The sequence below is a fragment of the Pantherophis guttatus genome, chromosome 6, assembly GCF_059756535.1.
Source record: "Pantherophis guttatus breed Tessera chromosome 6, ASM5975653v1, whole genome shotgun sequence".
NCBI lineage: Eukaryota > Metazoa > Chordata > Lepidosauria > Squamata > Colubridae > Pantherophis > Pantherophis guttatus.
In genome coordinates, this window is record NC_142068.1 from 52,311,770 (window position 1) to 52,338,746 (window position 26,977).

Below are 26,977 nucleotides of genomic sequence, written 5' to 3' on the forward strand. Positions count from 1 at the left end.
GTCATTTTGCTTGAAATACATGACCTTCTCAAACATAGCTTCTGTATTATATCATTGACATACTTCATTGTATGTTGCTCTGAAATAATCTGTAGCTTTAGTGTAATTTATTTCCAAACAATGTAGAATGTAAATAATTTTATATTTTATGAGATAGTTTACAGTTGTGACTATTGTGCTTTTTCATCAAGCTTTATGTAAACCTACATGACAATAACAAAAGGAATCCAAATCAGATGGAGTTGCTGTACCCTGCTGCTTGTCCTTTTAAGATTTTCTCTCTGCTCCAATGTTGTACCTCGAGGCATTGTCTTTGGAGAAACAGTTTGGGATTATCTGTATTTCCAGTACTGCTTGACAGGTAGAATTTTCTGAATAAAAATCTATCTCCTGCAGCAGAAAAAGAAAACCATCTTTCTTTGCAATGGATTTTCTTGTTGTTTCTTCAACACTTTGTCACTAAAACACAATGTGATTTGTTTGGCTATGATTTAACATGATGTAGGAATCCGGCTACTATATTTTTTAGGCCAAACTCATTTTAATAGGTAGCTCCTTTTAAGATAGATGAGGATGGGAAGAAAGAGTTTCCAAAACTGTTTGAATATATACAGGCATTGCTTGATATTTCAAATAATTTGATCCTAAATCATGTAGTATTTTATTGGCTGTAACCAGCATTTGACTTGTGTCAAAAACTAACTGGCAATCTATGGAACTATGAATTATGAATTATTTAAAATTATGAAAATAAGACATGCATGTCCACAATGTTTGCAATTGACTAAATTGTCTGGCACAGTTAAGTATTATTTCACAGAAAAAGATAATGCAAATGTATAGATCCTAATCTCTAAAAGAAATAGTCCTTAAACTCATTCATTTGATGACCAGTTGGAGTTAAAAACAACACTGAAAAAATGTGATTTATGACTAATATTTATGACAGTTGCACTATACAGGGCCATGTGATCACCATTTGTAACCTCAGCTAACTTCCAACAAGTAAAATCAATGGGGGATGCCAGATTCACTTAACACTTGCAGTGATTCATTTAACAACTTTTGGGGCAAAGTCTTCAAGTATTGTTTTTGTTGATAACGTAGCTTTTGCCTTTCAATTTTTATGGCTTAGGAACCTTATAGACTGCTGGCCAGATTTCCTGACTCAGGTGGCTACAATAACACTTCTGTAGTATTCACCTGATTTAACCTGTGTTTCCAGATGAAGCTTGGGTGCAGTTTGAATATATTCTGCAAGTTTATAGCCAGCATTTTTATTACCAGCAGTTTTGATATATCCTTACTAAAGCTTCTATTTACATTGAGTAGAAATAAATAAATTGGAAGATGCCATTTTAGTAGTAGTATCATTTACTCGGATTTATCATTTACTCTAAGTTTTAGATCTGTAATGATGAACTGTTTTGAAGTAGACCTTCAACATTTAAGTTGTAAAGATCAGCATCTAGCGGTCATTTGGAGTTTTTCAGGCCAGTACGGTAAATTTTCTTTTAGTGTTTAAAGTATATCGATTTACACTATTCAGTCCTAAGCATCCAAAGTAAATCTTATCAAATTCAGTAAGACTTGCAACCTGTACTGCCAACTGACTTTCATATTTAAAGCAGAACTAGAACTCCCAGTATCCTGGTTTCTAAACTTTTCTAACCCAGCTGTTATATCAACTGGGGAAAGGGCAGTTGTAAAGATTATTGTTTACCCATATCTGAAAAAAAAGAAGCCCAAAGTCCTACTACATTTCCAGGTTCCCCTCCCCCCAAAAAGATATAATAATAAAACCTCCACTGGATATAATTAACAATGAATAAATCACTAATTAACTTGGATTTCAAAGAATATATCGATCTCCCTTTCCCCTCCATTCTCTTTATTTCACATCTTGTGTATTTTTAAATTGCAAGACAGAGCACAGACTCTTTTGCCCAAGCTGCTTTGAGTGATCATAATTATTTGAAAAACAGGATTAAAATAGCAAGTAAATAAATAAAAACAAATAATTAAAATACTTCTGAATTCTTCTAACCTAATAAAATGTTTAATGTGTATTGTGTATCACAGTCACTCCAAACTATTCAGGAAAAGGGAAAACTTTAAATCATGGTGACTAATCAAATTAACAGTAAATAATTGGCATTTTTATCATGGCCTCACTAATTTCTTTGCCTGGTCCTCATCTACTTTTTATTGATTTTAATGCATTGACCTTTCTTGGAAGCCACTGAGAACCAGTATGAAATGGAACAGCATAGAAATCTTAATAAGAAATCAATAAATCCAAAATTATTTTAAGTAATGACAATAACAATGAAGTATGGTGGAAAAAATAATATATTTTGGAAGAAATGAAAATAAGGAAGTATCTGGTCTTCATGTGGTAATATCAGATATCAGATATATATTGCTGTAGCATTCTAGTAAATAATATTTGATAAGTATCTCTAGTCTTGGCAATATGCAACTCTTTTATAATCTATATCATTCCTGCTATCTTTCTAAAGTGCCAATTTTCAGTTAAAAGGAATTTTTACTGGATAATAGGAAGAAAAATGGACCCTTTGTGCTAGTCATTCATTTGACAGATTTTCTCAGACTGGCAGCCAGGCTTAACATTAAAGCCTTTTAGCTCTTGTTGAATGTCTTTGCTGGACACAGTTCCTGTAGGACTGGAAAGCTGCCATAGATATGGAGTTAGCAAGCAGCAGCAGCTTCTTAACAGCTTATCTTTACAGTATGGCAGAGTCTTTCTCTGCTGGTAATTGCGCCTGAATAAATTAGCTTTACTCAATGGCTTTCAGGTAAATAAGTGGTTTATGTCTGTTCTATGGAAAGGCTATCTGGCAATCTGATCACTACATAATTATTAAAGTAGTGAATATTTATTGCATAGGAGAAACAAAAGTGTAATAATGCACCATCAACTGTCTTTTTTTACCCAAAATACAGTGTACAAATGCATTAAATAATTGTCTTAATAATGTTGCTGTCTTCAACACATAATAGCAATCACTTCATGCAGATATTCAAACAAGTACCATAGTTTGTACTGAAACTCGCAATCTGTGTAACATTCATGAATTAAACATATGCATGGAGAGTTTTCTTCAGGAAATTGTTGTCTGCCAGTCTGGTGCCTTTTAATATTATTTCCTCTCCATTATATTTATTACATAATTCAAAACATCTGAAAGTCCTACTGCAGACCCCCAATGCAGACCATCTCTTAAGTATCCTGTTAGATTAAAAAAAAAAAAATCAATGTCTAGCACGAAAAAATTGTGTGAAAGATTTAGAACAATGAGAGATATTTTGTGTGCCTTATCATGATTGTGGAAAGAGTAATAAATTGTCTTCAAAATGGGAGGATTGTCTTAGATTCAATGAGAACATGGGAATAGAAGAGAACAAATAATACCCTAGGAGTTTTTTGCTGATGTGCAAAATAGTGTCTAAAATTCGGGATTGCTTTCTTTATGAAAAACTAATTTCTTGCTTTAGAATGTTATCCTGCAAAAATGTTACAACATAATTTGTCTTTTCCCTGGACAAACTGCCAGATCGTAACACATGAACAGCAAATACTGTAATAAAACAATGCTTTTGATAACAGTAGACAGAACAAGGAGAAACTGAAGAGCTATTTCTCAAAAAAGCTTTTGAGGCGGGGATGACAAGAAGCCATTGATTCACTTTTTGTAGAGGCCAGTACAGATACTCCCATCATTAAGGCTGTGTGATCTACTTAATCAAAAGGGGGCTCTCTTAGGAAGTGCAATTAGCATTTGAAGTATAATTTGCTATTTAATGAATACTCTTTTTTATCTGCAATTACTCAGAGCAATACAAGCCTCCCTTGGGCCCTCACCTTTTATCACTACAGAGATCAAATACTGTTCACCCAACTATATTTTGTGGAGTCTTTTTTTCTTATGCAAATAAATACATCATCAGATAACTAGGCACTGTAGCACAAACTGTACTTTGGATTACTCTGCTGAAGGCCTAAAAAGGGACATTTGTGTCCCAAAAATTTCCTACATGTTATAAAAGGCTGGCATATTTCTTTCTCTAATTGATTGTACTACACTAGTTCTACCTTAAAATGGATGACAGTAATTTCAAAGAAATACTAAAGTATTTGGCAGCTTGAAATTAAGAATAATTTAAAAATAGGTAGGAATACATCATGGAAACATCTTAACCAATCATTCAAAATATAAATGTTTAGATTTGCTATAAGATTATCTGATATTTCATATATAATGTTTAATATTATGGCTGTAGCCAGACAGGCTACTAGCTAGTTTCAAAAAAGTAATGGCTCTACTTCGAGCTATGTGGTAGAGATAGATGTTCCATATTCCTTAAGGTTTTCTTGAGAAGAGGAGTTCTGCCAGTATCAAAACTCACAATGTGATATGGAAAATAATACATGATTAGTAAAACTGTGCCTCTGGTCCAATCATCATAATTTTTCTTAAACATAAGAAAAAATATGCTTTCTTTTTTTAAAAGTAAAATCCATTCATCTCAACATTAGGAAAGTGAAGTTAAATTCATGAACTGAAAATTGAAATTAATTTCTTGTAATGGAAAATAAATGATTTAACCTTTTATCTATCTAACCTACTTTTTCCACATGGAGTAATGAAGACTGAAAAGCAGAGGCTCCATTTACAAGATGGCATATATAAAGCAAAGGAAAGCCAGACAGTGTTATTTGAAAAAGAAACCTGGTGGAAAACAGACTTAACGTTTTGAACAAGAAGAACTAATAGTCTGGTCTGCAAACTGTTTCTTATGCTGTACGTATGATTATTTTAAAAAGATCTTTTGGAATATGATATAGATTTAAGCATAAATGTATGGCTAATGAAAAAATATTATAAATTATTTTAGAATAACTATCTGCTATATATTCAGAATTAAATGCTGAAGTGGCTCTCATAGATCAGAAATTTATGGAATTTGTGGAATTTATATAACAACTGTAATTAACATCTGATATAAAACAATAGCCGTGCAAGTAATATAAAGTCATTTACATAATTTGCAGCAAGTGACAATTATTTTGGTAGAAAAGTACTGGAGCTATTTCTTTTTAATGAGAATTATACTTTGTCAATAGAATAGAATAGAAGCAGAACAAAAAATTCATGGAGACAAAATGAGAAATCATAGCATACCTTGGTTGTCAGTGATATAAGTATGTTAAAGTAAAGCATATAGTGAATAAGGAAATTAATTTTAGAAATTGAAATTACACTGTGAATGCATGAGATTTTTTAAAAATCTTGCTGATTTACTTCATCTCTTCCTTCTCCTCCTCCTCTTCCTCCTCTTCCTCCTCCTCCTCCTCCTTCTATATTGCATCTGGGAGATTGTGGCTAGGATCTACTTTAAAAGGAAAAGTTCATTTTTTTAAAAAAAGTTTAAACATGAACATTACATTTTTGCTTTTTATTAGGAATCAAAATAAAGTTTCACAGTAGAAGATTTCATTTTTTTGGATATTGTGCCGGGTTACTTACAGGCACTTGATACATATGCAAAAGTCAATTCCTGAGATCTACAGCATTATAGAAAAGCAAATTCTTTTATTATTATTTACATATCTTTGGGAGAATGATGATGCTGGTTTTTCTACTGTGGGTCATCCTGACTCGAGGTTTTGCAGTTCCTTGTAGCCCAAATAAAGCAGGTAAAATAATTGATTAAAAAAAATAATCTAGCTATATCTGCAACACGCCTGTTCATATTTGATCTGATAGCAAAAATGGTTAACAGAAACATATACCATATCTTACATTTGGAGCTATTCATGCAGAATGATAATGATGTATGGGATTTAATAGCATTTTATAAAGGATACAAACCACCCCAAATTTAAGGTCAGTTAATTTTATTGTTTAAATGTCCCACTGAATATTAATATAGTATAGTATAGTATAGTATAGTATAGTATAGTATAGTATAGTATAGTATAGTATAGTATAGTATAGTATAGTATAATAATATACCTGGAACTCGTATTTTTAGAATAGTTTGTTTTATATATAAATAAATATTTATATATTTATATATAAATTTATATATAAATAAATTATATATATATATATATGTATTAATGTGTACATTAAATTATATATATGTATAATTTAATGTATTGTATTTATATTTATTTATATATTTGTATTTATAGTACGTGATATAGTAAACAGAATTTTGTGCATAAAGGAATCGTTACTTTTTCCTTTTCAAGGACATGTGAAAACAAGTCCTATCCATTGCAAAAAAGCCAAGAATAATTTCCAGAGCAATGAATGGGGTGAATTTTGTGACACCTAAACATTTATTGTGTTATGAGTCTGTACATCATGTAAAAAGAGAACACACAATTGATCTTGGCCCAAATGTGTCATGTTTTGTGTCCATATGGCTGTAAGGCTAAAGTAGAATGTGAACAGTAACCTGGAAAAAGTACTACTGATTTTTTCCACTTGTTGTATATTGTGTTCTTACCATTAAGATTCCCACAGAAGGAATAGCAACATAATAATCCCCTAAATGAGGCAAAGATAGATGATACATTCATTCTGTTCTTTTTCTGCTGATGGAAATTAGTTGTATATTAACACTTGCTTTTGCATAGTGTGCTGTGCAGTTCACACATATATTCATGCTTGTAAAATTAAGGTAACTGTAAAATGTGGCTAATATTTTGCCATAAAAAGAAATCATAAATTGTAGATAATACTAATCCTATTTGCATGTTTACGTTTCTTTAATTTCTAAGCATGAGAGAAGACTAGTTAAGATATGCAGACTCTGTTGCTGCCTTTAGCTCCTATTTTTGCAATAATATTGTCTTATTCAATGCCCAAAGGCATTAGAATACAGTTTGAATTGCTTATTGTGGTATTAATTTTGGAAGCTAATAGTGGAAGATACTGAAAACTTAATTTGAATTAAAGCTTGTAATCATGGAAAGAGCATTACTTCCCTTGATTTTGTAAGTAGAACTTTGCTGCATAAATGTATTATCTTCCTTTTTGCTTTTTGCTTTAGATGTGATTTTGGTATATTGTTACCCTAAAACAATTATTACCAAAATCCCAGAATGTCCATATGGATGGGAAGTTAATCAACTGGCACTCGGAGGGATTTGTTATAATGGAATTCATGATGCAGGATACTATCAATTTACTATCCCAGATTTGTCACCCCAAAACAAATCATACTGTGGAACACAATCAGATGTAAGTAGCTTATGTGTTACCATTCCATTTTCCATACATGTTTATAGTTGTGCGAGGTATGTTTGAAGTGGGATATATTTCACAAGATTGTATCAAAGTAATATACATTTATACATTTGAAAAAGAATTGATACAAATTTTCCAGCATTTTTATATTTTCAGCATTGTTAAAGATAACTAATTCATTTGCATTTATATTAAAGTCAAAGTCACTCCTTGTCATTCCTTGCTGGGACATTTTAGCCATGCTCAGGATTTGAATATCCAATGCCTGGTAAAAGAAGGAAAGGACTAAACAGACTGTATATTGTAGATATGAACAAATTCTTTCTTTATCTGACAAGTACCAAAAAGATATATCAACTTCACAACTAGTTTATTGCATTGCTGTTAGCAATACCATTGTTACAGCACTGTTATTTAATAGCACTAATGAACATGTTTGATGAAAAAAATTTTTCCCTATTGTGCATATATTAATAACACTGTTTTATTTTATTTATTTCAAATGTACACTTAAGATGTCACAGGCCTGGTGCTTACACATGTGTAATGTACACCCATACCAGAATTAAGGCTAGAATATATTCTTAATTCTCCATCTATGTTTCCATACCATCTATCAACAATTGAGAGCCAAGGAAAAGTGTCGCATATCCTGTTCTATATTACAGTATTTTATCTGGATATGTTTAAGGTTGCAATATCTGAGAATTGGAAATCTAACTTACAGAGTTGGATTCACAATGAATGTTCATACTTTATTGACACAAAGAAATACTATTCATTATGAGCTAAATTTATCGCTATGCTTACAAATGTGCTTTTGTCTTTTTTTTTTAATTCACATTTTTTTCCAGTGTTTTGGTTTAATTTTCTTTTGTCTCTCTTTAATTATTTTTTCTATTGGATTTTGGATTTTAATCTATTGAATAAAATAAAATAGTTAAAAAAGAAATTTAACAAAATTTTCTGTGGATTTAATAATGATTTTTTTAAACTTTTCTTTATTATTGTTCTTTGTATTTCTTTATTTTATGTGGACTTTGTTTTTCATGAAAGTGAAGAAATATGTATCAAACAAAATAGAGCATATAAAAGTCCAGACAACCAATATAGGCAGCAAAGTATTAGTTTTCTGTGTCCCTTTGCTGCCATCTGGCAGACACCAGGCACGTATGATAACTATATAAAGTGGCCTCTCACTCAACAGTCCTGGGAAGCTTACAAAACAAATAAAACATCATTAAAATAGGAAAGACAAAATAATAAACACATGTGATTGCAACAATACATTGTTAAAAAAAAATGGCTGAATAAGTTGTTGTTGTTTTTTAAATTTGATTTATATGCCGCCCTTCTCCGGACACTCAGGGCAATTTACAATGTGTTAAGCAATAGCCTTCATACTTTTGTATATTTTATACAAAGTCAGTTTATTGCCCCCACAATCTGGATCCTCATTTTACCTACCTTAGAAAGGATGGAAGGCTGAGTCAACCTTGAGCCTGGTGAGATTTGAACTAGCAGTAATTGCAGGCAGCAGATGTTAATCACAATGCTATCAGTCTGCTGATCCACCAGGCAAGTTCTTCTTGCCTTGTGTTCTGTATTTTCTCATCTTTTGTATCACCCCGAACAGTGGTGTTAATTGAGCCTAAGAGACAGAGGATCCTTTTACTGTCATTACTGGTTTATTGTTTATTTTATTTTCATATTTAGTATAAAGCTTTACTGTATAATTTTTGTTAGTCGTGTTTAACTTACTGCTTGCTTTGTACTAGTTTTATTACTAGTTTTATTATCAAGATGGAAATTGATACAAATGTTTTAAAATAAATGCATTTATTTAAAATAAATTTTAAATTTTAAAATATATTTTAAATGTGAATTTATGAGGCATGGTCTTTAGAAAGCAAACTTGTTCTTATTTCTTGTATCTTTATGGGCTTGGGAAGTGCCATGATTCTGTATAGTTGGAAACTCAACAGATTTAGAACTGAATGAATGATAGAACCATTTAAACTAAAATCATATTTGCATCTTTTTCTTCCCATGCAGTTTAAAAACCCTGTTTATCATTTCTATAACTCTATCAGTTCCAATGATAGCACTATCATTGTGAAAAGCCAACCTGTCAACTATTCATTTACCTGCACCTATCAGGCGAACTATCTAGTGAACCATGCTGCCTTTGACCAAAGGTAACACTGCCCCAATTCACTAGAATTTCATCTTCTAGCATATGTTTCACTCTATTTTCAATAGCATAGGAATCAGTTCTGTGTCATTTTCTGCCTATTTTAGGGTAGCAACTGTTCATGTGAAGAATGGCAGTGCCGGTTCCTTTGAAAGCCAGTTGTCTCTCAACTTCTATTCTGTAAGTAAGTGCTGATTGCTCAGTAAATTTCTCAGTAGAATAGTGAATAAGACAAGGATTTGATAGTAACTTGAAAAAATTAAGTTTTTTGTGTAGTTGCTCCAATTCAGTGAATATTTATAAAATATTAATGTAGACTAGACTGCTAAAAATACTGCTTTGAAATACCATCTAGCAAATTTTATTTTTCAGATCTTTGTAGATTCACAAATGATGCTTTAAATGATATGCATTATTAATCATCTTCATATATTGGACTCTCAACTGGTGTTATTACCAAATTATAGCTAAAATGTATTTATTTCTATTGAGGGTTCTATAAGGGTATTAATTCATAGGACTTGGTTCCATCTTGTAAGCATCTGCAGACCCAAATCTCCCAATATTTTGGGGATCATGTATAATTGGTAGGGATATCATGGAAGGTTATTTTGCAAGACCATTAGGAAAACATTTTTCCTCCTTACTTTCATTTATGAAAATCAGATTCATTCACATAAGTCATCATTTGATATTCTATAGAAATTGTCTGTGGAGACTATCAGTTATCTAGGTTATGGTTGTCCCAAAGGTGTTTTTTCAAAAGGCAACTGAACTTCCTTTGTTTTACCTCGAAGATGTTTCACTTCTCATCCAAGAAGCTTCTTCAGTTGAATAGAAATCCTGAATATACGTGTTTTTTATTTTCATGGTAGAGAAGAAAGTATTCTGTTTTTGTTTCATGAAGCAGACTGAAGGGAAGAAACAAATTCGGTAGTATCAGTATTCAAGAAAGGCAAAACATAAAAAAGATGCTCAAAGAGGCAGTCTCTACAATAGTATTGCTGTTTCTAATTATTCCTTAGTAATCCCCAAGATTAAACAGTTCAAATTTATGAACTCCAATCTCTACCAAATTCACTATTTGAGGAAGGTGAAAATGAATCCTACACCAAGTGTCTTGTCAGTGCGATAGCTAATGCAGTCTTATTCTTTGAAACATTATTGGTGGTTTATACATCGCTGTGTAATAATAATATGCTATGCAGTGTGCATCACAGTTTGTATATTTGCATTTCCAAACTATATACCAGCCACTGTTCTTTATTTTAATGTTCTCCACTAGTGGTTCAAGAAGCCATTAAAAAAGGCAGTAACCAAGTTAGAAGGGTTGGATTGAATATCCTTTTCCATTTATATGAATTATGTTTCTCCTCAGAATTTGGTATATCTCAACCAGGGGTAGGTTTCACTTACCTTTGCTACCGGTTTAATCATGTGGGTGTGCGAGCAAAGTGAGCGCAAGCGCCACTTCTGTGCATGCACAGATTGTATTTGATAATGTCCAGGTGGGTGGGCAGAGCCTTCCACCGCCGCCACTACTGGTTCGCACGAACCGGGACGAACCAGTAGCAACCCACCACTGATCTCAGTGCATGTTACCTAAATGTTCTCACAACCCCATGTTTCATCTCTAACAGAGAATAGCCTAGATTTTCTTCTGAATTATTTAAGAAGTTAGATGCCATTATAGTTTTGAGAATTTTATTGAGGAGGTAAACAGGTGAGATAATGGATATTTTCTTGTGTACTCCAGGGTAATATTTCTAATGTTGATATTCTAATTTCTAACACATATCTAAAGTAAAAGCTTGTTAAATTATTATGTAAGTATCTGTTGGTCTTGAGGTCTGCAGGAGTCTGGGTTGATCCTTGATGACCAGGACCATCCATTAAGCAGAGTGAACTGACAAAGGAACACAAAATAAAACTTAAAGGAATTCAAAACGGCAGCAAATGGCTGATTGTTTAACTTATTTTGAATCAATGTTGTTTATACAACAAGAACATACTACTTCAAGAGGGAAGCAGTTGTATCATTTTCTAAGGTATAAAAATGACTTGCTCAGTTTCAATTATGGTGCAATGTGTGTTTTCATAATAATCAATTGTTTCAGGTCAAGCAGCAAGCAAGATCTTATCATTTGGCTGTATACTGTAGAAAGCAATACTATAATTAGGCATATTATAATCTATCACAAAATATATCAGAAAAGAGCAGCAGATAGTTAATTATTTAATATATTTTTAGTGCGTGTTTACTGTTATGAAACTTTGGCTACCAAAATAATTTGGCTAACCTCAGATACTCTAAGAAAGTATGACCTTCATTTGCTGCTCCTGCAGATCTCCTGCAGCAAAATAATAATAATAATAATAATAATAATAATAATAATAATAATAATAATTCACATTACCCTGTTTTTTTATCTCAGAATGCCAAGTTTTCAAGCAAGAAGGAAGCCCCTTTCATTATTGATACATCAGAAATTGGCTCTGATGTATTTGCTGGAGTGGAAGCCAAAGGCTTAAGTCATAGGTATGATTTTTTTATATCCATGGCTTTCAGTATGATATTATTGTTCTGTCAGTGTTCATGTCTCTTTGTCCTTTTGCAGATTTAAAGTAGTGTTGAGCAATTGCTGGGCAACCCCTTCCTCAGAATATTTCTACCAAATCCAGTGGCCTCTGGTAACTAAGGGGTATGTAATTCATTCACTCTCTCCACCCAATCAGGTTTAGTCACATGAGATGGTACTCCACTGGCTAAGTATATTTTAATTCTATTTATTTATTTATTAGGTTTATATCTCATCTGTTTCTTCCTCATTTTAATAATATCTGTTATTTGTTTGGAATAGGTGTGCAACAGATGACTCCATTTTAGTACATGAAAATGGCAAAAATAATCGAGCCACCTTCCAATTTAATGCATTTCGGTTCCAGAATATTCCCAAACTTTCCAAAGTGTGGCTACATTGTGAAACATATGTGTGTGATAGTGAAAAGTTCTTTTGCCCTGTGGTAAGTTCTTTAGATAATAGCTCACAATAAAATCTAGATTCCCAAAACAGGATGCATGAACCTGAAAAGACAATCCAGTGTAAATATGGATTTTTGGTCCAAAATTTCAGTACAGTATTAAATCAGTTTTAAAGCCATTTCTGTTTTTCTTATGACTTACATTAAAAGTGTAAACCTTTCGGCTTTGTGATTACAGATATGTTATATTTCAAGTTCTACACTCCATCTTGCAATTTTGCTGGCAGATTACGGACTTGATATTAGGAATGGTGCAGTGGCATAGTGGTGGAGCTCTTGCCTCACAATCAGGAGGCTGTGAGTTCGATCCTAGTTAGAAGCAGATATTTCTTTCTCTGGGCACAATGAGAATATATCTCCTGAACAAAACTCTGCATTGGTGACAGGAAGGGCATCCGGCCATTAAAGACTTGATATTGAATACACCAAAATGACATTGGTTAGTGGATCTGAGGATTTGCTTTAATGCTTCTGCAGGCAGTAAAACTTGGATTTAGGCACAGAAGTATCATGGTGACATGTCTTTGCTAAGTATGATGGCTGCTGGAATAAAAGCTATATCTCAGACTAACACACTTTACAATGTTATTGTAAGACAATATGAACTTCATGTTTGTAAATATAAGCTTCATCTATGAGTAAGAATGGAAAGGAATGATTTGTGATATTCACTAGAGGGTGCTAATGCATCGTTTGTTATAGTGTTGTCCTATACTGTTTAGAAGCTTTCTGGATATGATAAATGTTCTGTGTCTCATCAAGAATTACGATTTATTTGGAATCCAATAAAAGAGTTCTATAATTTACTGTAAGTAATTACTGTAAGTAAATTTAGCGTATGTGACAGTTCTACATCTACGGCCTTGCCTATAATTTCTGAAGTTTGGATTTGAGATTCCCTTTATAAAAATCATATGCAGAAGGCATTGTGTTCATTGACTAATATGTCAATGCATGTGACTGAATGCAGGGCATATATATATCTGTAACCAGTAAAATTTTAGAGAAATCCATACTGTGTTATTGATAACAGTGGAGAAATGGTTTGGCTTTGCTTTCTCCTAGGTAGGCTGGCTTCCTTCATCCTTGTTTCATTTCAGTCCTTATTATGGATTGTTTGTAGCTTTGCCTCACCCTTCTTGACCTTATGAGGAACTTCTACCCATGATAATGTTGCTCTCAGGGTTGCTGAGTCCTTCCAATAGCTCAGATAATTCACAGGAAGGGATAGTGTACTTTTTTTTTTCTTCTGTTCAGTTGTGTCTGATTCTTAATATTGCCTAGACAACTCCCTGCAGTTATCTTGGCATAGTTTTTCAAAAGTGGTTTCCTATTGCTTTTTTTCTAGGACTGAGAGAAAGTGATTGGCCCAATATCACCTAGCTGGTTTTGTGCCTAATATGGGACTAGAACTTGCAGTCTCTCAGTTTCTATTAACCACTATACCAAACTGGCTCTCTAATGGTAGATAATTATCACCTAATGTACCAAGAGTGAGGTTACTATCTTAACTTTATTCCATGGTACTGTTGCTAAAGATCTGCAAAAATGCTCTCAAAATGTTTAAGGGAAGGAAATCTGTGTTTTTTTGGCTGGTTAAAAAAAATAATTTGTCTTTTTGTTGTTATTGTTTTTCTTGGGTTCTATAGTTACTTAAGATAGATACTTTTTATAAACTAGGATTAACTATTTTAATTGTTTTTTTAATTTATTTATTTATTTATTTTTGCTATTTTTAAGGCATGTGCAAAACGGAGAGAACATATGGAGCAAACAGGTGGTGTTTTAATTGCAGAATTCATTGTGAATAGTAAGTTATAATGTTTCTAATGAAAATGGAAATGCTTTACTAGAAGAGGTTTGTTTCATCAGATGAAAAGAATTGCCACACTCATTCACACCCACACAGGGACACCTTGCTACACACTTCACACTACCCTTGTTCCCTAATCTACTCTTACTATATCCTCCCTCTCACTTTTCACTCAACCTTCTATGAAACAGTTGGATGATTACCAGCTCTGTTCTCCTGAGACTTTCCCACCATTATATGCATTGAAGTCAATTTCATTTTTCCTTTCCTGGGTAGAATATTTCATAGCAAACAATGCTTACTCTGGGCCAGAGTAGTCTGGAAAGAGCAAATGGAAGATTTCACTGCTGAATTTTTCTGAGAAGGAAAAATAAATATAAGGAATAAACTATAAATATCAGCAGTGAGATGCAGCCTAGCCTTATTCTGACTACATCATTCTGACTACATCATTCTGACTACATCTCAATTGATTTTCTGATTAAGGCAGAAAAGGAGAACATTTAAACTGAATGTGGACCTTTATGATCAACTTTCAGACGCATTCCAAGATATGGAGAAATCCTGCAAGATGAAATTAAGATAGACCTTATGGCATTAAAAAAATGAACAGTGGATTAGTACACTTGATCAAGTCAAATTAGCTAAAGAAAAGTTTTGTTGTAATGACTCTAGTCAGAGCTACAGTATTTTTTTTTTAATTCAGAAAGTTGTTTGTAGGGAGTAGCTGAGATGAGCTGTTTGAAATATTTTGTTTACTCTGAACTAGGAAGTATAATGATCAGCCACCCTGAACATTGTTTAAAATGAAATTGAAAATTCAACTATTCAAATTTTCTGAATAGGCCATCCTTTTTAGAATTGATATAGCTTGCATTGATAATATCATATAACTTGCTAATAATCTAAGACTTTTTTCTTATTTCACACAGGTAAAGGGTTATCCAGGAGTTACACATTTTCAGGTAGAATTTAGAAATACTATAATTAAAAGATTAATTGTAATCCAACTAATACTATACAAATAATAGGGCTGTGTAATGCTTCAGTTTGAAACTGAAAAGTTGCTTCAGCATACGTGGGTGCCTATAGTCATCACCTGCCAACTTCTTGGGTTATATACTTTTTCACTGAGTCACTGACATATGTTGATAGATCTTGGGAAAAAGTGCAGTTCCTTTAATCAGATGGTGGATTCATATTCCCGCATATTGTGAAGCAACTTTTCAAAACCAAACCTAAAATATTAAACAGTCCTAATAGATAACAAATGAAGACTGTTGCTTTATATTAAGAGCACAAGGGCCATTGCTTTGTTGTATATACTTTCTACGTTTCATAATATTTTTCACAGCTGGAGAAATATTCAGGTAAAACTTATTAACATTAGAAAGGATTTTATATGTACTACTTCTTTCTTACCCCTGTTAACATCAGAATCTTGGTAGGGAGATGTCTGCAAGACATGACATGTCATGAGACATAATTCAAAATTCCTGATCAGATTCTGATTTTTCTGTCTCATCGGAAGAGTTCCTGACAGCAAAGTAGGGCAGCCATTATCCATATTCATAAGATCTCTGGTGGCGCAATGGTTAGAATGCAGTATTTCAGGCTTACTCTGCCCACAGCTAGGAGTTTAACCCTGATGGGCTTGAGATTGACTCAACATTCCATCCTTTCGAGGTTGGTAAAATAAGGACCTAGATTGCTTGGGGCAATACATTGACATTGTAAACCACTGAGAGAGTGCTGTAAAGCACTATAGAGTGTATATAAATTCTTAAATTTGCTATATGCCACTCAAGAGATTGCATCACAAAATGTGGAAATAAAATGGACAATGTTTTGTTTGCTGGTTGTTTGTTTCAAAATTTGCACAGGGAATGGCAGTAGGTGTCCACCGGCTTGCAAATGACTTCAATTCCTATATGTAACCTCTCACCTAGAGATTCTGAAAAATTGGCTGAAATTACACTACCAAAAAACATCCATTCCAGTGCTGAAAATTAGTACTGTAATGGAATCAGAGTTATTTTACAAAGTTTTTGAGGAGAAGATTAAGTATGGAACTGGAAAATGTTTGCTTCCCAAAGCCATCTATTTTTTGTAGAAAATGTTTTAAAAATACAAATAAAAAAAAAATTCATTCTGGCAATCTTTTCATGTCATTTAAAAATGGCCTCTTTTTTTACAGTCCGTCAGAGAGTGAGCGAGAAGCAACCCCCAGATATTGTCCAGAAAACAGGCTTACTACATTTCCCATAGCCTTCCACATAGAACCTAAATACCACTGGATATATTTTTTTAATTAAAATAAATAAACTCAATAATAAATAATGAATATCTTCACTATGAAAACCAGTTTGGAACAGTGATTAAGGCACTGAGCTAGAAACTGAGAGACTATGAGTTTTATTTCCACCTTAGATACAAAGTGACTTTGGGCCGTTCACTCTCTCTCAACCCTAGTAAGGAGGAAACAAGGAAGAAGTGGCAAACCACTTCCAAAAATCTTGCCTCAGAAGCTTCCGAGAGCAGACCAGACATTTACCTGGACTCTGTATTGAAATGAATGAGAAATATATCTTTACAATACTTTGGAAAGTACAAGAACGTAAACAGATGTGAATGGTAGAGACTGTGCAGTGACAGTTGCTAATGACTTATATTTTTTCTGTTTGTCTTTCTTTTGCAGTTATTTCCCATTTATTCCTGTTATTTGGAATTTGTGTAGTTTCAGTATAATACCTGATCCAACTTCAACTGTTAATTATTATACTCTGATTCTCTGTTGCTACAAAAAGGTATTTTGCCCACTTCAAAATTTTGCATAAAAATAATTCTATGAGATCTAAGAATAATGGTGATTTGTATTCAATTATGTGCTTTCTTGATATACATTTCTTGTTTTCTGAACAAAAGAATAAAGATACTTAATATAATTTACAACTGTTTTTTTCCAAATGTTAGTCCAAAGAAAAAAGGCAACCTTTTATTTAATTTTGACTACATAAACCAAGCATCTATCCCTTGAATAATGGGGCTAGCAAATCACTTTGCAGAAATAAGCTAGTTATTGCTAGTACAGTTAAAGAATACAATAGAGAATAATTGGAGTAGCAGAATAATGCTTGGAATATAGCTGTTCTTACCTCAAGGTATCTAGTAATTTTCAGTATAAATCAATGTACACCAGTTTTATACTGTGATTAGGTCTTGGCTTCTGTATATTATGTTAGAGAGTCCTTGTGTGCAACCAAGGACCACTGTCCATTATTGAGTAAAGCATATTTGTACTGAGGACTCTGACTGGATTGACATATCTTATTATATCTTATTACTATAAACCATGGTTTATAGACCATAATTACTAGGTTCATACAACAACTGACAACAAAATGTAAATACATGGTTCCTATCTACCTTCAGATTAATGAAGCCGTGATGCCCATAGAAGCTTCATAGAAAATACAAAATGTTTGCATTGTAGTCTTCCTGAGGGTACCAGTAATAATTGAATATATAACATTTGGTGAATAAGTAGGTCGTCTGTTCCAAGTTGCATTTCCATTTAGGACCACCATCATCAGCTTTTAGAAATAATCACCTAAGAAAATAATTGAAGTTTAACATTTAAAGTTGAATAAAAGCTTGCCATACCTAGAATATTCCTTAACCTTTATACTCAGTGAGCATTTTATTGGGCTGTAAGTTGAAAGATATACATTAAACCCATTTATTAAAACTTAACAATATTAGTCAAGAGAATAAACATATTCTTGAGAAATAAAAAGGAAATAATTGCACAAACCCATTATAAATTCTTATTATTTTCAATATGGCTTTTCTGAACCAATATACAAACTACAATATAAACTTTTTAAAGATGAGTAAATGAAAATAAAAAGTTTAAGAAAACCATCACTTTGATTCATGTGCTTTATCCACATTTAATAATTATATTAGGCAAATGAATATGTCATTTTTAAAATAATAGATTACAACTGGCTGGTATATTTTTTTAGAATACCAGAAACACAACACCTGAAACAATTTATATTCTTATGGCAAGATAACAAGAAGAATGAAATTTGAATGAGGGCAGGAGGAATGTATATTAATATACTGAAATGACCATGCTTTTCTTTAAACAAAACTTCAGTGACATATTTTAAAAGAATCCAGAAATAATATTTATATTTTTGGTTAAAAAAGTAAAGATTTATGTCTATGGAGATTCTCAATCACCCATGTCATGATTGTCCATAAGGTGTCCCAAAGATGCTTCTTAGATGACAAGTGAAATGTTTTCAAGCAAACCAAGAAAGTCCTGTTGTCTTTTGGAGAAAGCATCTTTGTGGAATAATTAGCTTTAGATTTTTCTACTTCATCTTACATTGCTTTATTTCTAGTTCAAATTCTATTCTGAAATGATATCTATACTATGCAATAAAACACACAATTCAATAAATTTATTTCTAAGTAGATATTGTTAACATTCTTATGTTCCAATAAATTACATTGTGTCTGATGAGATTCACTAGACTATTTCTTTAGTTGTGCATTTTGCTAGTGATATTTTTTTTAAAAAAATACAAAAACATCTTCACAGACAATATGCAGGGCATTACATCATTTCTTATACTAATGTAAAAAGTGAACTTTTTTGTTCACCTAAATACTATGATATGCACTGAAATTACACATACATATGCATAAAGCAAAAAAAAAAAAAACAACCCACAAGAAATATGTTGTGCATATACACATATTATATATTATTATTTTATATACTATTCAATAAGTAATAAGAGGCTTTGTGACAGTTCCCTTGTGATGCACTTATACAGAAATGGTAAATGGATGAAAAGAAGAATTTAAGGTAAGGAAAAAATATCCTACTAATTGCCCATGGGTATTTTTCTTTAATTTAAATATGATTTATGGGTCTATTCTTTTATAATGTAAACTTTAGGTTTGGAACAAATGTAAATTCTAGAAGATGGTAAGCTTATAAATATCTAAAAAAGCTCTTGCCTCATGGAAGAAAAGGAGCCTTATTCTTGCTTTGGATTGTCTGTCCAAAAGGTAGCAATATGACTATGAAAATCAGTTAATATGATATTACTATTTAGAAGGACTGTGCTGTGTTTCAGATACTATTCCCCAATGATACTTTAAAGTTTGACCAAATGTAGGTCATAAAGCTTACAAGTGTTTAAATCAGCCATGGTTTTGTTGTTTTTTAAACAAGTGTAAAGCAACTGCAGAAGGCATCTGCGTGATCACCGAAAAAGGCACAGCTACTTTACAGAGCTCCAGATAGGTATTGTGCTTATGCTCCCATCTACATCAAAGCACTTTATTTGAATGAAATCTATTAGATATATTTCTCTCCTTTCACAATTAAGATAGTTTACAATATAAAGTGTCCAAACTATAGGTTGAACAGCAATGCAAATTAAATACAGATAAATGTCAAACATTAAAATTAAATTAACAATTAACAACATGAAGAAAGACAAGTGTTTTCCAGAGCGCTGCATCTATACTCCATAGCTGGGTTTAATCCTCAGCTATGGAGTGTATCCGCAGCACTCCGAAAATGGACGTTCAGGTAAGTCAACGTCCGTTTTTACTAAATCTCTAAGTACTAGGAGATCACATTCAGTTGATAACGTTTAGGTCAGATAAAGTCCTTAGATACAGATTCTGCCTCCTCATTTCCCTTCATCTGTGGTTGAAACTTGTTGTTGAAATCTGGTAGTGGCATGTCAAATCCAGCTTTTCCTTTCAGCCAAAAAGTCCTTTGCTGTCCTTTACCCTAGCAATCAATAAAAACAAAGCTCTTTTACATAACATCAAAAGCAAAGTTATTCATATGTGTATTTATATCAATACCCATAATTGCAGAATGTTGGAAAAGAACAGCGAATTTCAAATTTTGTGGCTTGGCCTAGCTGGGGGAGGAGAGGGGAACTGGGCTGCATGAGCAGCAGGCTAGTACGCATGCACGTGAGTGACTGCTGGCCCACTGCTCACATAAGTTGAGTTGCACATGTGCATACATTCTTTGGCCAGCCACTCGCATGGCCCAATTCCAGATAGGCCACAGCCGGTAGTGGGCCATGGCCTGGGGATTGGGGATCCCTGGCCTAGAAGACTGCCAGCTTTTTAGAAAGGATTAGCATTTAGCATTTAGCATGATTAAAAGCATTCCTTTAAGGAAAGGTAATGAAGAAGAAATGGAAAAAATGGAATCCTGGGTCTGCCACTTTTCACTATCCCAATCTTTCTTCATAGGAAAACTGCTTCTGAAAAGCTATCCAATATTTCAGATTTACAATCATTTCTCTAACATTTATTTTGGATCTTCCTTGCTTAAATGGTCCACCAAAGTGTCAATATCTGGCGATCTTTGTCTGATTTCATAAAAATACTAAAGTGGGTCAAAACTAGTTTGCAGTTGAGTGAGAACCAGGTTTCTAAGCTATATTCAAGAACCAAAGAACCAAGCTAGAGTTAATGAAAACTTTACTATCTCTCAAACAAAGCTCATCAATTTGGATGCATGCATGTTTTTGTACTGAAAGGCATAATTGTAATGTAATGATTGTTCAAAGTATCGATCAATCAACAAATGGTTGTAATGTCAAAGCTCTGAGAAAGGGATGGGCAATAAGACATATTTTCAGTATTGCTGCAGTTCCCATTATCTTTCATAGTTTTAGCAATGCTGACTAGCTCTAATGGAAGCTGGAGTTTAATGGTATTGCAAAATTACACACTGTCAAAAGCTTTCTACATAACATTTAACTATAGGGGGGATAAGCTAAAATATATTGCATTCTGGCTTGCTAAATCTCCTTTTAATAATTTATTCTTCTAACCCATTCCCCTCTTTTCAGCTAGAATATTCTTTGATTCTATGGAAGGCATACCTTTATTCTTATAGTTCCTCTTTCTTGCAAATTATAACCACCAATTCTTTGAAGAGCATTTGCTGTGGTATTAGAAACATGGATTTGCAGAGCTAAGAAATGGAGAAGGAAATATCTATTATGTATTTTTATTAAAGTTTATAAATACAAAAAAGAAAAACAATACATAGAAAAAGAAAAAACAATAAAGAAAAAAATGTATATAAAGAAATTATTCCCTCTCCTTTAAGACAAATACAAACTTCAGTAATTTATCCCTATCTTCAGTCTGCCATAGCTTCCCTGGAAGCGCACTGATGAAAAGTGTTTGAAAGTATTCTACTTTAAACAGTTTTGTCTAATAACATTTCCCCCTATCTATTAACTCTTAATTACAAATTAGGGTCAAGCTGATTGCAATTCAGGTGATCTTCATATTTAAGAATTAATCTGAAATCTTTCCCTTTTTTTCTAATAATGAGCAACCAGATGTTTTCTCCACCTGTCATAGCTATCACTCTGCTGCTTGCCTCGATTGCATCTTTTGCCAGCTTGACATAAGCAACGGCAGGAGGGGTAGACATTGGAATGTGGATGTTTGGGGGGGTGGGGGGTGGGTTGAAGCAAAGTCAGCCCTGATTCTGAGGAACAAGCACAAGGTCAGCAAAAGGAATATGGAGATGGGAAAGGCGCAAATTCAGGGTCCATTTCCAAAAGAACCTGAGAACGTTTAATTGGACTGATGGGGGGGGGAGTGGCCAGGGGGAAAGGGAAAGTTAATTGCATTGCTTTCACACCAAGCCGACAGACTCTGCCTGCTCTAATCTGTAATCGCTTTGTTCTCTTGAGAAAAAAATGAAGCAGGAATCTTTCTTTTCAAATTAAATAAATGGGATGGATGACACTACCTGAGCATAAAAATAATATTCTTTCTCTGCAACTTCTCAGGAGTATAAGAATCCTACAATTAGCTATTATTGCCATTCATTTATACACCTGTAGACCATTTTGCACTGTCTAACAACAGGATGCAATAATAAAATGGTATATATATGGTTTACATCAGCCTTTTATTTTGTCTCTAAGAAATGATAACATACGTAAGCTGGTGCTTTCCATCCGTGAAGCTGTGTTCACAGAGTCTCCAAAAAGACAATAGCGTGGCCTTGTAATGCCTACTACTCCTGCAACAACAGGGCCTGGAACAACAAATATTAAAAATTACTTTAAGCCAGACATAAAAGGCATAGGAGATTCTATCATGCTTTATGTCTTACTGAAATGTAGAAATAAAATTTGGATTTTAGGGCATCTGATATGAATATTGGAATAAGTAGTTTTTACATATATTTTATTTTACCGACTATAGTGGCTTTCCTATTCTGCAGAATGCTCTTATTTCTAAAGTATTTATTGAAGAAATATTTTTTTCTAAATATAAGAGCCAAAGTTGTATATGCTTAAGAACGTGGATCGGGTTAACCATCTTTCCACTATGGTCAGCTACTACATAGCTAGTAGGAGGGGCTAAAATATGAGTGAATTGAAATCCAATTAAAAATCCATTTAATCTAATATCTTGTTTTCCCAGGAGAGGATAACATTTATTTTGTTCAGAAGCTAACTCTTTTCTGAAAAAAATATATGAATGGTTCAGGCAAGTATAATGCAAAGAATGTCCTGATGCATACTCTATATAATACTAGTAAAGTTGTTTTAGTAACATAGCACATGGATGAAATACTGCATATAAATAATTATAAATAATTATATCCTTAATACTACAGCATCAGATAGACATAATCACAACATTATGGTTATGTATCATGGAGATTTTTCCTATGAGATTTGTATACAGATTTGAACATGTAGAGCTCCATTTGTCAAGGTTCTGAGCCTAACACCATTCTTCCCCTGAATATATAGAGTAGGGATGTCACACTCACGGCCCTTGGGCCAGATGTGTCATGCGCTGGCCACGCCCACCCCCACTCCCCGGTTTAGCAAAGGGGGAGAAGTTGAGATACGTCACATGATGACAATGTGACGTCGTGAGTTTGACACCCCTGATATAGAGGATACCAGCAGATATCTGGAAGTAGGATGGCAAGAACTACCATCCCTCACTACCATCCCTCAGCCAGTGACTGGCTGACACATCATACAAAGAGATATTATAGCTTGTTTGATTTTTGGTTTGTTATGTGAATACAATAATTGCAGTTAATAAAGCATGGATTATAGCCAATTTCAGTTCATTATAAAGTAGTTAAACTGTTACTTAATATGATATATATGATTTCCATACTAAAATAGAATAGAACAGAATATAATAGAATCAGAAACAAGTGACCAGATTAATTCTCAAGCATCAAATACAATGTTCTAACTCATTTAGAAGTTAGAACATTAGAGGTTAGAACAAGCTAGCAGGAATAGCCAACACTCCGGAAGATAGACTCAAGATACAGAAGGATCTTGACAGACTTGAACATTGGGAGCTATCTAACAAAATGAAATTCAACAGTGAAAAAAGTAAGGTTCTACATTTAGGCAAGAAAAACAAAATGCACAGGTACCGTATATGTGGTACCTTGCTCAATAGTAGTAACTGTGAGAGGGATCTTGGAGTCCTAGTGGACAACCATTTAGATATGAGCCAGCAGTGTGCAGCAGCTGCCAAAAAAGCCAACACAGTTCTGGGCTGCATAAACAGAGGGATAGAATCAAGATCACGTGAAGTGTTAATACCACTTTATAATGCCTTGGAAAGGCCACACTTGGAATATTGCATTCAGTTTTGGTCGCCATGAGGTAAAAAATATGTTGAGACTCTAGAAAGAGTGCAGAGAAGAGCAACAAAGATGATTAGGGGCCTGGAGGCTAAAACATATGAAGAACGGTTGCAGGAACTGGGTATGTCTAGTTTAATGAAAAGAAGGACTAGGGGAGACATGATATCAGTGTTCTAATATCTCAGGGGTTGCCACAAAGAAGAAGGAGTCAAACTATTCTTCAAAGCACCTGAGAGTAGAACAAGAAGCAATGGGTGGAAATTAATCCAGGAGAGAAGCAACTTAGAACTAAGGGGAAATTTCCTGACAGAACAATTAATAAGTGGAACAACTTGCCTGCAGAAGTTGTGAATGATCCAACACTGGAAATTTTTAAGAAGATGTTGGATAACCATTTGTCGGAAGTGGTGTAGGATTTCCTGCCTGGGCACGGGGTTAGACTAGAAGACCTCCAAGGTCCCTTTCAACTCTGTTATTCTATTCTATTCTATTTTATATTGTGACCACTTGGAACACAAGCACATATCTCAGGATGGGATCTAGGATTGACTTAAAAGTTGTAATATCTTTCTCAAACACAGACAGAAAAAATAAAGGCAATGAATTTTTATACTGTATCATTTCATATCCTATAAAACAAACATTCTGAGATCAATAATGAATTATAACCAATAAAAGAAGCAATTCTTCTTAGTTCATCAAAGAACCCTATCTTAAAGGAAATTTTGCAATGGGGGGATATAACAGTATAGGCTTAAGTCTAAAGGACACTTCCAACTCAGTTATCTGAAATAAATCAGGAAGAATAATAAATTGCAAGTGTTTGCTGATTCTGTGCCAATGAGCAGTATGTGATATGATAAATTCATTTCCACAAAAGGTCAATTCAGTTAAGATCTGAAAGTCCAAAGAGATTTATGCTATTCACCTGTATGAATTCCAATTCGCACCCTCAATTTTTCATTAGGCAAGTGCCTGATTTTGAATGATATAATTGCACTGAGAAAGTGCAAAGACATAGTAGCAATTTCTTCGACATGTTTTGCCCCGTTGGGAATGGGGAGGCCACTAGCCACCATGTAGGCATCTCCAATAGTTTCAACCTAGAAACAAAAAAAGTCATCATTTGCACTTGTAGATAGATAGAACTCAGATAAAGTTTTCAGGTAAAGATAATGATAAATGGAAAATTGTGGATATTTTTTCATGGTTACTGAGAGGAATGGTGCAAATATCCTTTATTGGGGAAATTTTTCCCTACCTTGTAGACATCATATATCTGAATGATATTATCAAATAGACTATAAAGATCATTGAGGAGAGTGACGACTTGCAGGGGGGAGCTGAAGGAGCATAATTTAGTGAAGCCGACAATATCTGAGAAGAAAATGGAGACTGATTCAAAGCTTTCAGGTTCCACTGATCTTCCAGCAACAAGTTGTTCTCCTATAAAACTGGAACATAAATGGACGAGATAAATTCTGCCTCTATTCAACATTCTTATAATCATAAAACCATGCAAGTTATATACAATTTATCATTCCTATAACAAGATTCTTCAAGATTAGAGTTATTTACCACAGTATGTGATTGAGACATAGCTTTACAATACAGCAATAATGTTATCTGTTCCAAAATGTGTGTACTGCAAAAATCAGGATTTCCACCTGTAAATCTGATAAATTAACCTAAATGAGGTTTATTGGAAAGAAACAATCAGGTTCCAGCACAGGAATACTAGCTACCAATTGACTTTCAAAGGAAGGCTCTTTGTAGGCTCCATTGTGGTGGCAATGTTTTTTTTTTAATCATTCTAGTGTTTTTGTAATGCAACCATCTTAAGAGTATGAGGAGGTTGAGGGGAGGTTGGTACATTAATGTAGCAGGGTCACAGTACACATGGTCTTAGTTTGCTTAACTGCCAATGCTGTTCCCAGGCTGGGAAATACTTTTCAGAACTAGGTAAACATTAACTGAGCAAAACGAAGCCGAACTAAATGTGGGTGGGTCTATCTTCTTGCTCTTTGTGCATTTCTTTTCTTTTTCTCTCTTCTCTTTGTTCTCATTCATTAGATTTTGAGAGCAGCAAATCAAAATAATTGTAGGAGACATTGAAATTAGACCAAGGACTACATGAAAGGAAATTGTGTGCTTCGAGTTGCTCATCCTTTTCTAGAAAAAGGTACAAATCACAATTCACTCGAGATCTCGGCGGAAAGTTTATTAGCAAGATTTTAAATAAACTGGCGTTTACTATATAGAAGATCAAACTGCTGAACAGCAGCATGGATGAAGGACCTTTGATAGGTTCAGATTCAGATTTAATGAGATTAATTTTGAGCCATGAATATCTAAATTCTTTGTAAAAAGGATGAACTATTAGAATTACCATTTTACTTTTGCAAATCAGTTGCCACTATCATTGCCTTACTCCAACATATTTTGAGACTTCATTCGAGGGTCATTTAATTCTTAATAATCAAAGCTATGGGAGCTCCATTCTGACATAATGCCAAACAAAAACAACCTATGCATTGAAACATTTTGCATATTTCTGTCTCTTTTTTCCTAGGAATGATGTGAAAGTTTCATTTCTAATATGTAAGTAAGCATTGTCTGATTCTGTTGCAATGTATTTTGCACAAAACAGACTTTCATTACAAAAATGTAACCAAATTGTTTCCTGTTCTAGTGGAATTGATGTGATTTCATGTGTTCAGGTGACTGAACTAATTATCTTACTTTAGGTGGACCATAAATACAACCAATTTAATTTAGATCCAGCTCTACTATTCCAAAACATAGTTTGTTCTTACTTTGCAATTTTATTTGTGGAAAATTCTAGTACTGTTCCTGCAAATTAGAATGCTTTAATTTAAATGGAAAAGCCAAATAAAAGTTTATAGCAAATGAATGTACTAAGA

General features: G+C 33.5%; 2 protein-coding genes across 2 annotated transcripts in view; one reads left to right on the forward strand and one right to left on the reverse strand.

Annotated features, from left to right (window-relative positions):
* Positions 1 to 3,844: 3,844 nt before the first annotated feature.
* Positions 3,845 to 17,282, forward strand: TECTB (tectorin beta). The gene is made up of 11 exons (XM_034440102.3): positions 3,845 to 4,826; positions 5,489 to 5,722; positions 7,090 to 7,280; positions 9,342 to 9,484; positions 9,588 to 9,660; positions 11,916 to 12,019; positions 12,099 to 12,182; positions 12,342 to 12,504; positions 14,263 to 14,332; positions 15,268 to 15,300; positions 17,034 to 17,282. The coding sequence occupies exons 2-11, from the start codon at positions 5,647 to 5,649 to the stop codon at positions 17,081 to 17,083; spliced, it is 987 nt and encodes a 328-aa protein (XP_034295993.2). The 5' UTR covers positions 3,845 to 4,826; positions 5,489 to 5,646; the 3' UTR covers positions 17,084 to 17,282.
* Positions 17,283 to 19,576: 2,294 nt separating this feature from the next.
* LOC117678787 (guanylate cyclase 2G-like) overlaps positions 19,577 to 26,977 on the reverse strand; it is a 53,757-nt gene continuing 46,356 nt past the window's right edge. The window contains exons 16-20 of the mRNA XM_087872359.1: positions 25,315 to 25,507; positions 24,982 to 25,156; positions 22,359 to 22,457; positions 21,280 to 21,371; positions 19,577 to 20,162 (exon numbers count right to left, since the gene is read on the reverse strand). Coding sequence (XP_087728485.1) covers positions 20,025 to 20,162; positions 21,280 to 21,371; positions 22,359 to 22,457; positions 24,982 to 25,156; positions 25,315 to 25,507 — 697 coding nt within the window. The 3' untranslated portion in view covers positions 19,577 to 20,024. The remainder of the gene's footprint in view (positions 20,163 to 21,279; positions 21,372 to 22,358; positions 22,458 to 24,981; positions 25,157 to 25,314; positions 25,508 to 26,977) is intronic.

Coding starts and splice junctions, on each gene's coding strand:
- TECTB (XM_034440102.3), top strand. CDS start 5,647: ATGATGATGCTGGTTTTTCTACTGTGGGTCATCCTGACTCGAGGTTTT. Junction 12,020..12,098: donor GCCAAAGGCTTAAGTCATAG/GTATGATTTTTT, acceptor GTCCTTTTGCAG/ATTTAAAGTAGTGTTGAGCA. Junction 12,183..12,341: donor TGGCCTCTGGTAACTAAGGG/GTATGTAATTCA, acceptor TGTTTGGAATAG/GTGTGCAACAGATGACTCCA.